At 38.3% G+C, this 14,122-nt stretch overlaps 1 protein-coding gene across 1 annotated transcript in view; it reads right to left on the bottom strand.

Annotated features, from left to right (window-relative positions):
• Positions 1-7,222, bottom strand: part of LOC149838443 (glycerophosphodiester phosphodiesterase GDPDL3-like) — a 56,066-nt gene extending 48,844 nt beyond the window's left edge. The window contains exons 1-6 of the mRNA XM_090006596.1: positions 6,878-7,222; positions 6,323-6,619; positions 5,170-5,294; positions 4,389-4,890; positions 3,154-3,192; positions 2,785-3,069 (exon numbers count right to left, since the gene is read on the bottom strand). Of these exons, the coding sequence (XP_089862722.1) occupies positions 2,785-3,069; positions 3,154-3,192; positions 4,389-4,890; positions 5,170-5,294; positions 6,323-6,619; positions 6,878-6,998 (1,369 nt within the window). The 5' untranslated portion in view covers positions 6,999-7,222. The remainder of the gene's footprint in view (positions 1-2,784; positions 3,070-3,153; positions 3,193-4,388; positions 4,891-5,169; positions 5,295-6,322; positions 6,620-6,877) is intronic.
• Positions 7,223-14,122: the final 6,900 nt, after the last annotated feature.

The following is a 14,122-nucleotide window of genomic DNA, read 5'->3' as shown; positions in this document are numbered from 1 at the left end:
AATCATTTTCTTCCTTGGTTTTCCTCTGAAAGGGTGGGAATCTTGGATGACGGTTATAGGGACCGTGAGGATACTAATCACCATGTGCAATTAGTCCCCAAGAACCCGATGTATGGTTCATGTTCCCGGCCACGATTATAGGGAACTTCAGTCACTTTGCCTAAGGTAGTGGTGTTGACTCAAGTGTAGTTATTGGTATACCAAAAAAGTAGCGTCAATGGATGTTGATTTCCTTAATATCTCGACATTAGGTGATGATTCTTAATATTTCGATTGATGGTGATGATTTCTAACATCGGTCGAGAAATATATGTAGAACCCAATAAATAAAATACAAATTGTGTATTAATCTACCACTGGAAACTGCCTTGAAGCTCGAAAACTTAAACTGTTTTTTAGTATCCATAGGTTTTAAAAAAGTTTTAATTAAATTGTGTGCAGTGAATAAGGACATGCATGTAAAAGCAATTCTGATAACTTAAAAAGTTATTCATGTATGTTGGATTGATTCATGTCATGCATCCCTAAATGTTTATCATTTATTTCATGCATCCCTGTCATGAAATTGTTGATTATTTGCATGAACTACTTAAATTGTAAGTTTTTATGTCCGAGTGTTGTTTGTAGAGCCCTCTTAAACTTGTGTTTGATTTGATAGATATTAAATTCCTTACCGTTGGATTTCGAGAAAGTCTCGTACGAGGACTTCGGTTCTTACACGATTTTTAAAAATCTTTTTCAGGTACTGAGGCACCGTGATGGAGAGACATGTTGGCTAGAAGGCACAAACGTTATGGTCTGGTGACCCGGGTTTTGTCGTAACCAAGATGTTTTATTTTTATTTTGGGAAACTATATGAACACTCGGTGGGAACTATTTGATTTAAATCAATTCAATTTTAATTCATAATTTGAGTTATATTATGTCTAGAGTTGGGTTGTGTTAATTAAATCTATAATGTGCCCCTGATCTAGGAAATGTTTTTCGTAATATTTTTAAAAAAAAATCACATTTTTCAAGGGTCAGTCTGGGGTCGTTACAATCTAAGTATTTATAATGATGTAATAGGCAAATACCCATTAGGGATATTTTGGTCATTTCAGTCTTTGTAATATGTTGTGCCCATTAGGGGCACATTAGTACTTTTACTTTATTTTGTTTTGTTGTCCTTTTCTGTTTTTATAGGAACTATTTGGTCAAAAACCAAATAGAGTTGTTGGGTTCTTTTTGGACTAGCCAACGTAGAGTTGACTAGTCAATAGAGCTGTTGGAACAGTCCATCAGTGAAATATATATTTTTTATGTTTTTGTGTTCCTCTTTTAAATTTTTTTGTTGTCTTGAATGCACTTAATGCTTGTGTAGTGTCTTTGTGCTCTTGTATTGTCCCTTAGTTGGACTTATGTCCGCACATGTGCACTTTGTGTTTACAATCTTGTAAGCCCATAGAGGCCCTTGTTTTGTATTTTGTATTTCCGCATATTTCATTAAGGTAGCATACAATTCCATATAAAAAGCATGTATCAGAAAAATAAAAATGTAACATAGAGTGTGCTTGAAAGGAGGTAAAAAAAAATCAGTGGTGACTTTTTTACCCCCCTCAAGTGTGTTTCAAACACAATAAAAATCTCTGCACTTTTTGGCACTTTTGGGGGAAGACATCCCCAAAGACGAGGAGAAAAAAATCCCCCACCAACATTTTTTCTGTGGTTGCAAACACACCCTAAAAGCAATGGATTCTCCACTAAGATGAGCAGATCCAATACATCTCTTGTTGTCTACTATGAGTTGCACTTTTTATTTTATAATTCACACATGAAGCCTGTTTTATTGGAGTTGGATAAGCCAAATAAGACTTTTGAAGCACAAGAGAATTGCAGAGATGAAGGGTTAAAAGTGAAAGCCAAACTAGTAGAATTGAACTTTCCAAGGCAAGGTGAGTTCACATCCAGGTAATGAGAAAAAAATGGATGGGTGTCACAATGCTTCCATGTCTGGTTCAGCAAACCTTGTTGTCCTTTTTTCCCAACTAAAGTCCCATTAACCAAGCATGTATATAACTGGGAGTGCTGAATTCTATAACTGGAAGTATGAGAGATGGAAAGAAGGAAAGGTTAATTGACAGCAATTGAAGTGTATATTGTTGCAAAAAGATATGGTTCACACAACATATTAAAAGGAGAATAATGGAAAACAAATATAGGATGGCTTTTTTGCTACAGAAAAATAAATCTTGCACATGAAAATTCTATATTTGATACAGGTGTGTTTTTTAAGTATGATCGAAGATAGCCTTGTACTCCTTTCATCCATTAAAGCAATTATCACCATCTGTAGCAGAAAAATAAACAAATAAATAAAAGACAAGCTGTTCAATTTTATAATTGCAATAGAAATGGGCCTTTCAAGTAAAATGTATTTCAAAACATTTCATGAGTTTTTTGGTTAAAAGGGATAAACAAAGATTATTTCACTAGTTGCCTGTCTGTCGGGTCTATTGAGCTACATGTTTGAGGATGCTACTGGACAAAACTTTTATGCAATACAGGACTTGGTCGCATGAACCAAGTGGGATATATCTTAACTCATGTTCTAGCAAAACTATCATGTAGGTTAAAATCTAAAAAAAAGCAGGTAGCATCTACATAAAATAACTTTTTTGGCCTTTTTACTGTCATCTATCAAAGAATACTATTTCCCATGTGATAGTAGAATAGGAGTACTGAAGGGTGTTACTCTATATGGAACAAATTGTGCAGTATAATATGACATAGTTGGTCACTTACGCTTCAATGTTTGAATGTCTTCCCATGTGAGATCAAATGTGAAAATTCCACCAAGTAGCTGAATCTCATTAATTGTAGTCACAAGAGAACTAAAGTTTGATTCAGCGACTGTCGTGAAAGATGAAAGATCAGCATCATATAAACAAATAGGAACACCATCTTTTGTCATTTGAACTGAGCAATCAATGATATCAGCTCCATCATTTACAGCTCGCTTATATGCCAGATCAGTATTGCTTGCATATATCCCACTAGATCCACCATGTGAGATAACCAATGGTTTTCCTACAAAGCGATAGCCCCATTATATGATTAGGAAACTTGAAATTGAGAACAACATAGATTAAGAATATGACAAGACTGATATACCATGGTCAGAGGTACTGTTGACTGCCTGAGAAAAACAACCTGAAACAGTAAATTTAACATGTCAAGAGTGATGAATAATGTCTCAGAAAAGAATAATGAATCAGGTGTATGCCTGGACAGAATTGCAAACAATGTCTAATATGGCTTGTCAAGCAAGGTTGCCACGATCAGAGACATGAATTCAAAATGCTCGTTTGAATAGCATAGAGAAGGTGAACATGAACATCTCTTTTGCCCTGTAGCAGGTAAGAGATGCATAGCATCAAAATCTCAATAATTTTAACAAGATAATCAGAAATCCCACTGTATGCAGCAAAGAAATGGTAAGAGAGCATCATTTGCTCCACCAGTAGAAGCCCCTCACAGGGAAGAAAACATATTTACTATCACAACACTAGTAAGACAAACAAAGTCCAAGACTGAAGAATATTTTGTGAGCAAGTGGAACAGCTAAATGGAAAACTTTAATGATCTTCATAATTATGTTTTGTTGTGCAGAAGAAAGTTGACGAAAGCTACCAAATGCAGCTCCACATTTAGTGATATACGTAAAGCTAACAGGAACCATTTCTAAAAGCTTCTACATAATACCATTTTAAACAATGTGAACCATTTATCACCTTCCAAGACTCTATTGCATATACTGAAGCCAACCCCAGACACACATGATTCAGTGAAACCCTATGGGACAACCATGCATGATATAGTTGCCACTTGCCCGAAGTTGGAGTTGGAGCATCCAGCATAGGATCAAAAAAAGAAATCTAGATTCTAAACAATATAATATGTATGTAGACACACAGCTGTACATATGTGTTCAGCATGGTTTACTTACTATCTTAGAAGGTTTTATCATACCTAATACACCATAAATTTCAATTTATAGATGATGAAAAAAAAATCCATGGCTCAAAATTCATTAATATAATGATGGTTTAAAATTGGTATAAAAGATGTTGGAATCAACTTCAACATATGCAAATAGTAAATAGAAAATGCTAAACATGATCAAAAGATTAGTTTTTGCTTTTGGAAATTAGATATGCAAGGGCCTTTACTTGTTCCAGTATATCTAACAGAAACAAAAAATTTACCTCACAGAATTACACAAAGGTTGACAGTTGACTACAAGAATGCAATTTTGGGAATACCAAGAAGCTGCCAAATCTCTATGCAGCATTCACTAATACCCAAAAAGAAAACAAAAATTTATATGATAAAACAAAGAACAGTACCTATTGCAGCTGATGCTGTCACTGGGAAATCTGTCAGCACACCATCCACAGAGAAGTCAGCACCCTTGACAAATGATAAATACTCGGCTACTGGATCATAACTGTAATTGTAGCTGAAGGAGACATCATTTGCAAAATCTGATGCAAAGACTTCCAGGCCCATGGAATGAGCGTCTGAGACAAGAGAAGTGGGACTCAATAGATACAGATCAGAAGTTGTTGGCCATATATAACTCTTGGGCACAAGAATTCCAGAGGCAACTGTCTTGACTTGTGTCAAGTTCTTCAAGAGTGAAGCATAAGTCAGCTTAGTTGACGGGTCGGTATCCTCCGGACCTAGAAAGCGGAAAATTAGCTTTGTCTTGCTCCCTCTAAACCGCGATGCAATACTTTTCAAGAAACCAAACTCTGGGGAGGAAATATAGTTTACTATTCCCCTTCTTGACACAGAAATTATATATGATCTCATGCTCAGATTATGCTGTGTGAAGAAGAGATCATGCTGAAAAAAAAAAAGAGTGTTAATCCATGAAATATTGATATCTTCTTACCAAACAAAAGCTTGAGCATATGGCCATGGCCTAGTAGGATGCCTTAAATAGCGCTCTATCTGCACCAGTTCTTCCTTGTGTCACCCTAAACCTGCTTATCTAATTATGAATCTCCTAAAATTCCCTACATGTAGTTCAAATGGAGCATGAGTGTTATTGCTACCAAAATTCCAAGGACCAAAACAAGTCACATTCCAAAAATGTATATTGCAAAGAATATAAGGACATACCTGCACATTCAGCCAGAGACTTGGAATTGGAGGACGCACTTGTTGCAGAATTGTTTGCAGATCTTCAACTCTAAGGATCTGTAGGTTATTAAACAAGCTTTGCCTAGAATTGATTCCCTGGACCACTGGAGAATGAAGCAACAAAAGGAAAACCATTTAATGACTAAATACCAAATGCTAGACAAAGAGAAAATAGTGATGGGACCATCAAACTCAGATCACGACACCAACTGAAAAAGTCATGAGATAAACATAACAACATGTTTCGGATTTAAGCTAGCATGTTTTGGATTCAGACACATGCTTAGTTTATAGAAACATAAAAGAGGCACAATTGCAAAATGAACATGGTTTGACAAACTGCATCATCAATAAATGCAAAAGCAGATTTGATGGAAGCTTTGCATTTGAGATATGGAGACGAGATTGAAGTGATTAGATGCATTCCAATACTAGAAAATGAAAAAGTACTGCTAGGCGGAAATTCCACTGCATTTCATGGAAAGAGAAAAACAATTGCATATGCCTAAAGGAAATAACAATAGCGGGCCTTCTAAGGCAGATAATGGAAACCCGCATTAACATCAAACAAGTCCTTTCTGAACCAATGCACACCCGTATGGCAAATTTTCACATAAAATGAAAAAAAAAAGTCTTGTGAAAATGGTTTGCCTGAGGACAGGATGGATAATGCAGAGGCCAATCATCCCCGGAATGCATTCGCAGGTCCATATGTTGAATCAAGTTCGTATCATGTATGACTTACATTGCAGAACTCCAGTGAGTTCCGAAAGAGGCACTCGCTCTACTGCGAGACCACACACAGACACTATGAACTCAAAAGGCAAAGCTGCACATCAATCTCGTTGGCCCGTTTCTCTCGGGCAGAAAACATAAAGTAAGCTCAGAATGTTCATGAAAATCTAAAGCCCATAACTTGAACTGGTTATGTGCCTTCAACGTCAGGCAACCAGCAAGAAATCAGACACCAAAAGAGAATCAAGGACACCGGGCACCAATAGTTAATCATAAATCTTATTAGTAATCCCCCGGAATTCGTATCACAAATTCTACATCCAGAGAATGCAGAGGTCATATCACAGAGTATATAGCTTAGATCAAAGGTACGCAAAATGGCGGATGAAGGACTTACGCGAGACATTGTTCAGAATGGTGTCCCAACTGTAATCGATCGGGAAATACCCTTTCGTGGAGACGCCATTGACGTCGTAAATCTTCCCTTGGTTGGGGAAAACATCCGGGATGTTGGTGCAGTTGGCGAGATTAAGATCGCCGGCGCAAAAGCCCACTCCGTCCCTCGTCGATTGCACGTTGCACCAGTATACGGTGTTGGGAAAGCTCAGCAGTGGCACCAACGCGTACGCCAAATTGCTCGACTCCGGGACGAGCCCGGAGAACCCGCCTTTCGCTACAACGAGCGGCTGATCACCTGAAATCACAGACAGAAGGAAGCGAATCACCAACCACAGACCCGACTCTCAATGCGGAGAAGTTGAAGGAGCACCACACGAAAATCCCTTCTTCTTCTTCTTCAACTTCTGATTCAGAAGCAAAAGTTTCGCATTCTCCTCGCAAAAGAGCGGAGCCACGAAGCTCTCAAAATTTTCTGGTCGATTTCAAGAAATCGGGGAAAAAGAAAGATCATCCGGGAGAGGTGATAAGAAAGAGAACGGGGACTCATTCTTACCAGAAAGAGTCTTCCATGTGGCCCCAGTTCTGGACCGCCGACTTCCGGCGGCAGCAACAAGAGATGGAGAAGAAGAGACAAAGCACAGGACCAGGAGTCTGGCCAAGATGAGCTTCAGCATCGCCGGAAGGCCGATTTCGACACCGGATCAGCCCCTTTTTCGGGCGAGCTGCGCCTGACTCCTCTGAGAAGTGTCAGGAATGGAAGTGAGAATGAAGGTTCATCGAGCAGAAGAAAGCAAAGGGAACAACCCTCTCCCACTCTTTCTCTCTTTCCACCTTTCACAGTTATCCACCAACACCACCACACAACAACACTTGACGGTAGACACCACTGGAAAAAGTGAGGAGCAGATGACAGTGAGCGCCATAATGACACCCCAGCATCTGATGTTATGCGACGGTGGGCCCCACTCTCTCTCTCTCTCTCTCTCTCTCTCTCTCGAGCTCCTGTCTCGCATGGGTTGATGCATACGTGAGGAGGTTAGAGCCTGGTGGGGCTTTTCAGACCCACACATCTGATCTAGCCGACGCTTGCATAGTACTTGTTTCAATCACCCGGACCCGGATCCGGATCTCACGCATGTTTTTAGTTAAAAAGGAGGGAAAATTAACATACAGACCGAGTATTGGATCTGATCTTCTGGCTTCTTGGTTCGATCGGGCGAGTGTTAGTGATGATGGTGGGAAGTCTTTTTGCGATTTGTGTCTATGTTATGGCTATGAGAAAGGCGAGAGGTCAGGTGGTGGGAGTGGGTTCGGTTGAGTGTTCGACCATTCTGGCCGAACTAGTGGAAGCTGAAAGGCATGTCCATTCACGTGGCAACTTGCCAATTTTTTGGGACAAGTTTGAGACACAAAACAACAAACAAATACGGTGGGTTTTTTTTTTGACAGAGAAAGCTTGGGTTATGAAGGCCCACAACCATACCGTTTGGGGTTCGAACTTGCAACTTCCCAACCAAAAGGTGACGTGCACTAAACGTTCCTACCAGACAACCGAAGACCCCGTTGGTCAACATGGTGGATTTTGGGCCAACACTGAGCACAATCGCGCGCAACCGTAATTATTAAGGAGTAAACGCATCTTGCAGAAGGTCTGACCCATGTCGCAAGGTCTGGTCGGACTCAAAAAATATATAAAATAAAGCTTGGTGAGTGAAATACGAGCCCCAAGGTGCTTTGATAGTCTCAGTGTATATCTTACTCGAACAATAACAAATATATTTTATATTTTATGTTATTTTGAATATATATATGTATATATATATATATGAAGTTGACTTATAAACAATGTCAAGTTTTTTGTTTTTTGTTTTCAGCATAAAGAGCGAGGAAAACCATCAGTGTAATTTGGACATCTTGTAATTACTTTCATCGGTGTCATCATGTCGTCCTGTTTTTCATATTTACAATGCGGAATTTCACAACTATTCTCATACAAAAAGAAAATTACAGGTTGTCTTGTTGGCTCCGGCCTTGCAGCAAAAAACACGAGCGTGTGAGCTTCCATTTCCTTTTAGCTTTGGAACGATGTAAATCTTTTGTAAACAAGTCCGTTCAAGTTCAACTGAATAAGTTTGATTTTAAACTTTTTATTATTTTCAGCTTTGAAACAATGCTTTTTTTTTTTATTGAAACAATGCTCATGTTGTTTATCTCCAATTTGTGATAAACAAGCACGATCAGAACTTGAATCACCTGGCTCTTTTACTAGTCTTATTGGAGCGCCTAGCTGTTGGCTGATTTTATATGTGCAAAAAAAGTATTAAGCTCCTATAAGCATTTATTAATCAAGATATAGCTAGATTTTTATTCATAAAGGACATGTGAATTTTGGTTTTTATCTTCTTCTTTTTTTTCTTCAGTTAAGCTAGAGATATTTATCATGGGACTCTAAACGAAGATCCTAATTATGATAGTGTGACCTAACCATTTAGCTGTCTCATTTCACTCCTCTTATGTGAGAGTTTATTGGGTTGATTGTAACAAGGATGGGGAGCAAATTTCGTCAAAAGATAAACGTCGTAGCTGAATTGTAAACAAAGATCTCAACGGATGTCATGTCGTTAAATCATATGATAATGCCATGAAGTTAGGGATCTCGTTCTCCCAATTTGATCATTAGAAAATAATAATAGTAACATGTAGATAATGGCGTGCCATTTACAATGCAGTTGGACACACTATAATATACACTGACATGCATGGACATCATTTTCAGGATTTGTTATGGCTTTTGCTTTAATACTTTTTAATAACATTTTTATCAAAAATTAGATTTTTATTCATTAAAAATAAAAATAGTTTGAAGTCATACATATATCTTTGTGACAGAGAGTAAAATTCATATATAGCAATGAAATGCTAATAAAGACATAAAAAATTGTCACTATATATTCAGTGACAATTCTTTTATCCACTATAAGTCATGTCACTGTAGACATTTTTTTTTATATAGGCAAGCTGGGGTTAGGCAGACCCCACCAGTTACACAACATACCACTGGGTTTTGAACTTGCAACGTTCCTGCACATGGTGACGTGCACTAAACAGCTCATACCAAACTGGAGCCTCCCGTTGGTTGTCACTATACATGTAGCGACAACTTTGTAAAGTATAATGACAACCATGATTGTACTATATGGGTAGATTTTAGTGCGATGGCACTTGAAGATTGCCACTGTGTATGTTTAGTGGCATTATGTAAATGGCACTACATATTATTAGATTGGCAAAAAAAATGGATTCCCTGTCCACTCACTGGCATCCAAAGGTGTAAGATCCATTCAATTTTTTATCTTATTTTATTTGGTCACAGAATTTCTTCACATTAAAGCACTAGGTATTCATCTCCAAATCATATATCTGGATACAACTTTGGCCTTGAGGGGTCTCTAAGGAAGCTTTTTCATACGAAAAGGGAGTAGCCCGTGGGGAAACGTAGGACCACGTGAGCACCATGGCAGACCAAGTGAGCTTCCTACTTTCTATAGCAGGCTGCATTTTTTTCACGTCCCGTGGGAAAACAATCCCAACTTTTCTAGGGAGAAAAGGCCTTTTTTTTTTCTTGAAAAAACAAGCCCTTACGAATTGAAATGTGATTACAAGACTACGTTGATGGTAGTCCCCAAGATCTTAGCCATGCAATTTTGGCAATATCGGATGCTCTCTTACTCTCAAAAACATCTAAGAGCAAGAAAAACTCGCAATATTTTGAACATTTTTTGTTCTCTTAGTAAAAGTTTGAGAAAATATCAGCATATATAAAGTATAAAAAGTACGTAAAACATATAAACATAATAAAAAGGTTTTATGATCATATTAATATCGTGATAAAAACACAAAATTGCTGACATTTTTTAAAATATTATTCTTTTTTGGGGGGGTATTAAATCGACCTGCCATATTTGAGACATAGGATTTCTATGTGGTTGTGGTTGTCAGGTTATAGGGCTCCTAATTTGTGCCTCATAATGGCCGTGTTCCCCCGTAAGGTGGGCTTATTCAATGTAGATGTGAAGCATCGCCTTTTCTTCTTTTTGAAATATTTAAAAGTGAGTTGGCAGGGATCCCTTTGGTCGGCACATGAATGAGAATTAAAGGGATGGTTGTCCTTCCCACCCACTTTTTTGTTTATGAGATTTTTATTATTCCCACGACCCTTGCTTTATTTTTATTTATATCCGATATTTGTTTATGAGATTTCACTGTCCAGCTTTCTCATTACCTTCGTACCACCCATCCCATTCCATCAAACTATCCACGACACGCGTTTAACCATCTAAGCATAGTCACAAAACTTGTTTTTGGGAAAATCTTTGCCAAGAAAAAAAACCCAGGATATTTCGAAAACTCTAGGTTTGAAAAAGAAATCTCATAAACAAATATTGGATATAAAATATATAATAGGTATTAAGCATCAAAATGTACATATACGATATTTTGAAAACATTGCATTCCTAATGATATCATATCATATGCCTAGGGATGGCAGTGGACCAGGGGAAAATGGCCCCCGCCCTTGCTTGCCTCGTTTGAACTGGGAATGAAGGGCATGAAACGGGGATGAAGGTTAAAATCCATTCCTATGCGGGGATGGACTTACGCTTTTCCCAGCCCCGCCCCGTTCCCATCCCTACACCCCACCCCCTAATCCTTCTAAGGAATGACAATAGACGAGGGTAAATGGGGCCCACATATGCCTACAATTTTAAATAGGATATAAGGGAGCGTTTGTTCCCCAGTTTGGCAGAAAGAGGTGTTTCCAAGAACCCACACAAATAATTGAAAATCGGAATCGCTTTCCACTCCCCAAATCCCACAAAACAAAGTCCAAGCAGGGTGGATAGGGACTTCATACAAAACGGAGGTTTTGCAAGAACACCTTCCATACATATTAAGGGCACCAACAACAACTACTAGTACTACGCCTTCATCCCAAAACAATTGGGGTCTGAACCAAAAAAAGAAATTCATTTTGGGTCTTCCACATGAATCCTTTTCCTCCAATCATTTCTATCCAATGCCATGTCCTCGGTGAGGTTCAAAGCGTTCATATCCTTTCCTATCATCTCCATACATATTAAGGGTACCATTTTTTTTTTTGATAATCCAAAGGATAACCCTCTCATCATCTACCGCACATTGGCTGGCCTTTGGTTGGTAGAACCATCAGGTCCTCCGGACCACTGAGAAGTCCACCCAGCTTCGCCGTGGGTTTCAAACTTGTGACGTCTACGAGCTGAGCAGAGCCCTTGTGAGCCTTAGGGCACCAGTTTAATCCATAAGAAAAGTATAAAAAAGTTTACATTTTTATGGACCCTACTGCAACAACGCAACCAAGCCGCTCCCTTTACCCTGAGAAAGGCAGGCTGACTTTCCAGGGTGACCTCTTTTCCCCCCTTTTTTAGCATAGCCATTTGACATGAGAGGTTGGTCAAATTTTGATTCTACAAATAGGCTTGTGTTTGACCCATAATCCTTTTAACTGGTAAAAATAAGCTCGGCGAGCTGAACCTGACCAATGAGTGTTTGGCTTTATGTAGGTTTGTTAACTAGTAATAAATATAATTTACATACATTTTATATCATAGATTATTGAAAGATTATTATTTTTTTTTTTGAAAGGCAAGCTTATGTCAGACAGACCCCTAGTAGTTATACAACTCTATCATTGGGTTTTGAACCTGAAATGTCCCAACTCAAGGTAACGTACACTAACTGCTCCTACCAAACAAGTAGAGCCGCCGTTGATTATAGATAGATTAAATGTTTGGCTTGCAAGCTCTAAGTTTAGAGCTCAAATCCTATTGCTTACAATTTTTTTTATGACTAGAAACTCTCACCGAGAAACTGGACGGATTAATGGGTCTGCCCTCTATGAGGTAAACCCTGGGTGAGGTCACGGACATCCAAGCCCTTACGGAGCCCACCTGTTAAAGGCACCCGTACACTCGGTGAGAGTCAAACCTAGGATGAAGAGGTCAGCAGCACCTTCACCCCAAGCCAGCTGCTACTTGTTCGACACGGGTTGGTGTCATTGCTCGGAGCTTTGAAACAATATATTTATTTTATAAATAAGCCAATTTCAGCTTAGCTCAATAAGTTCAGAGTCCAAATTATATTATTTTTAATATTAATATAAATAATTTTTTTGTGTAAACCAACCAGTTCAAGCTAAGCCCAGCTTGCCACAAAAAAAAGAACAGAGCTTGAACACCCATCGCTATCTGCAGAAGGAGGCTCTGCGGCCTGAGCCTAGCTTCATCAACAGACAAAAAGACGCCCTAAAGAAGGAAATTTCTGGACATAGCTTTGCACCAATCCTTTCATATATATCATGGGAAGCTTTAATCAGAAACACAAACACGGTTGTTGCTACGGTTTTCAATTGGATCGGGTTCGAATACAACCGATGTATGGTTTTGGTTGGTTCGAGTATAAATTTTAGAGAACCAGTTGGTTCAGGTCTAAAATGGTTCCTGTTTAATATAGGTACAGGTAAATGATGGGTTGGAGTGCAAATGCTCGGCGCTTATATGTATCGCAAACGAAACAATTTGGTCAGGCACAAATTTGGGTCTGGCATAAATGGGTTGGGTTCAAGTCAATGACTTTGCTTCCCAAGAACCGAAGAAGTATTAAGTAGTTCCCAGAAGTTGCATCTCAAGGTGTCGGTTTCCTAATTAAGAATAGAGCTCAAGTGCTTAATGATAAGTGTTTAATGGGTTTTCTGCTCTTCTTTTCGCAGTTTCAACCTCATAAATGTGTTGGGAATAGTTGATTTACGAGGAATTCACACCTGGATCATGTGTTTTTAATGAAAAAAATTGATATTTGGAGCCTCGAAAATTTACAAAGATTTTGGACCGTTAAATTTTTCAACCTTATAAAAAATCGCCAATGTATCTGAATCAAACACTTCAAGAGTTGATCCTTATAAAATCAAGTACATAGATCACATCTGTACGATCAGAATTTAAAAACAAAATAAAAAAAAACTTGAAAAACCCATTAAGCACGTATCATTAAGCACCTATTACATGAGTCTAGCTTGCAATTTTGAACTTGAGATTGAGTTTTCGCTTTGAACTTTGTACCAGAAGAGATCATGTCATATTCAATGACCTGACTGGGATTTAGAGGGCATTTGAATCCCTCGAATTGGAAAATCAGTAGATGAGTGTTAACAAAATTTTTGCATCAAAAGAAAATTCACTCATCTTGATTTAGCAAAACCCTTTTTCAAAATGAATTAAAAGATGTGAGTTGCCCGTTTCAAGGATCACCCGTTCTTCTACACAAGAAACTGAAGCAAAAGCAGGTCATATCGTCGTAGCTCAAAGTTCACTATCGCAAAAAATCGGGTTCAGGATCCAAACTCTCCATAGAATAAAATAAACAATTCAGATCAAGATATGTGTACGCACTTATGCAATAAATAATAAAAATAAATATAAACAAGAAAATAAAACTGAATAGATCTGAAAAATATCGGACTCTTGGTTTGTTTGCTTATTGGGCTCTAGATATTCTGTTTTTTCTAACCAATACCCCCCTCCTAAGCCGTGTAAGATAATTCAATAGCGGCTTCTCCTCGGTCCAACAACATCTTCGTGTAGGGGTTCGAGCTCAAGAGATGGAAAGAATAAGGGCAAGGCTAGGGTATGCATTTTTTCTAAGGCTAACACTCAAACAAAATTTTCAGATGTGTCGGATTTTAGGGGTCGACCCCTATTTATAG

This window comes from Nuphar pumila, chromosome 5 (genome assembly GCF_984573655.1).
Source record: "Nuphar pumila chromosome 5, dmNupPumi1.hap1.1, whole genome shotgun sequence".
NCBI lineage: Eukaryota > Viridiplantae > Streptophyta > Magnoliopsida > Nymphaeales > Nymphaeaceae > Nuphar > Nuphar pumila.
This window is presented reverse-complemented; position numbering and strand designations above follow the sequence as displayed.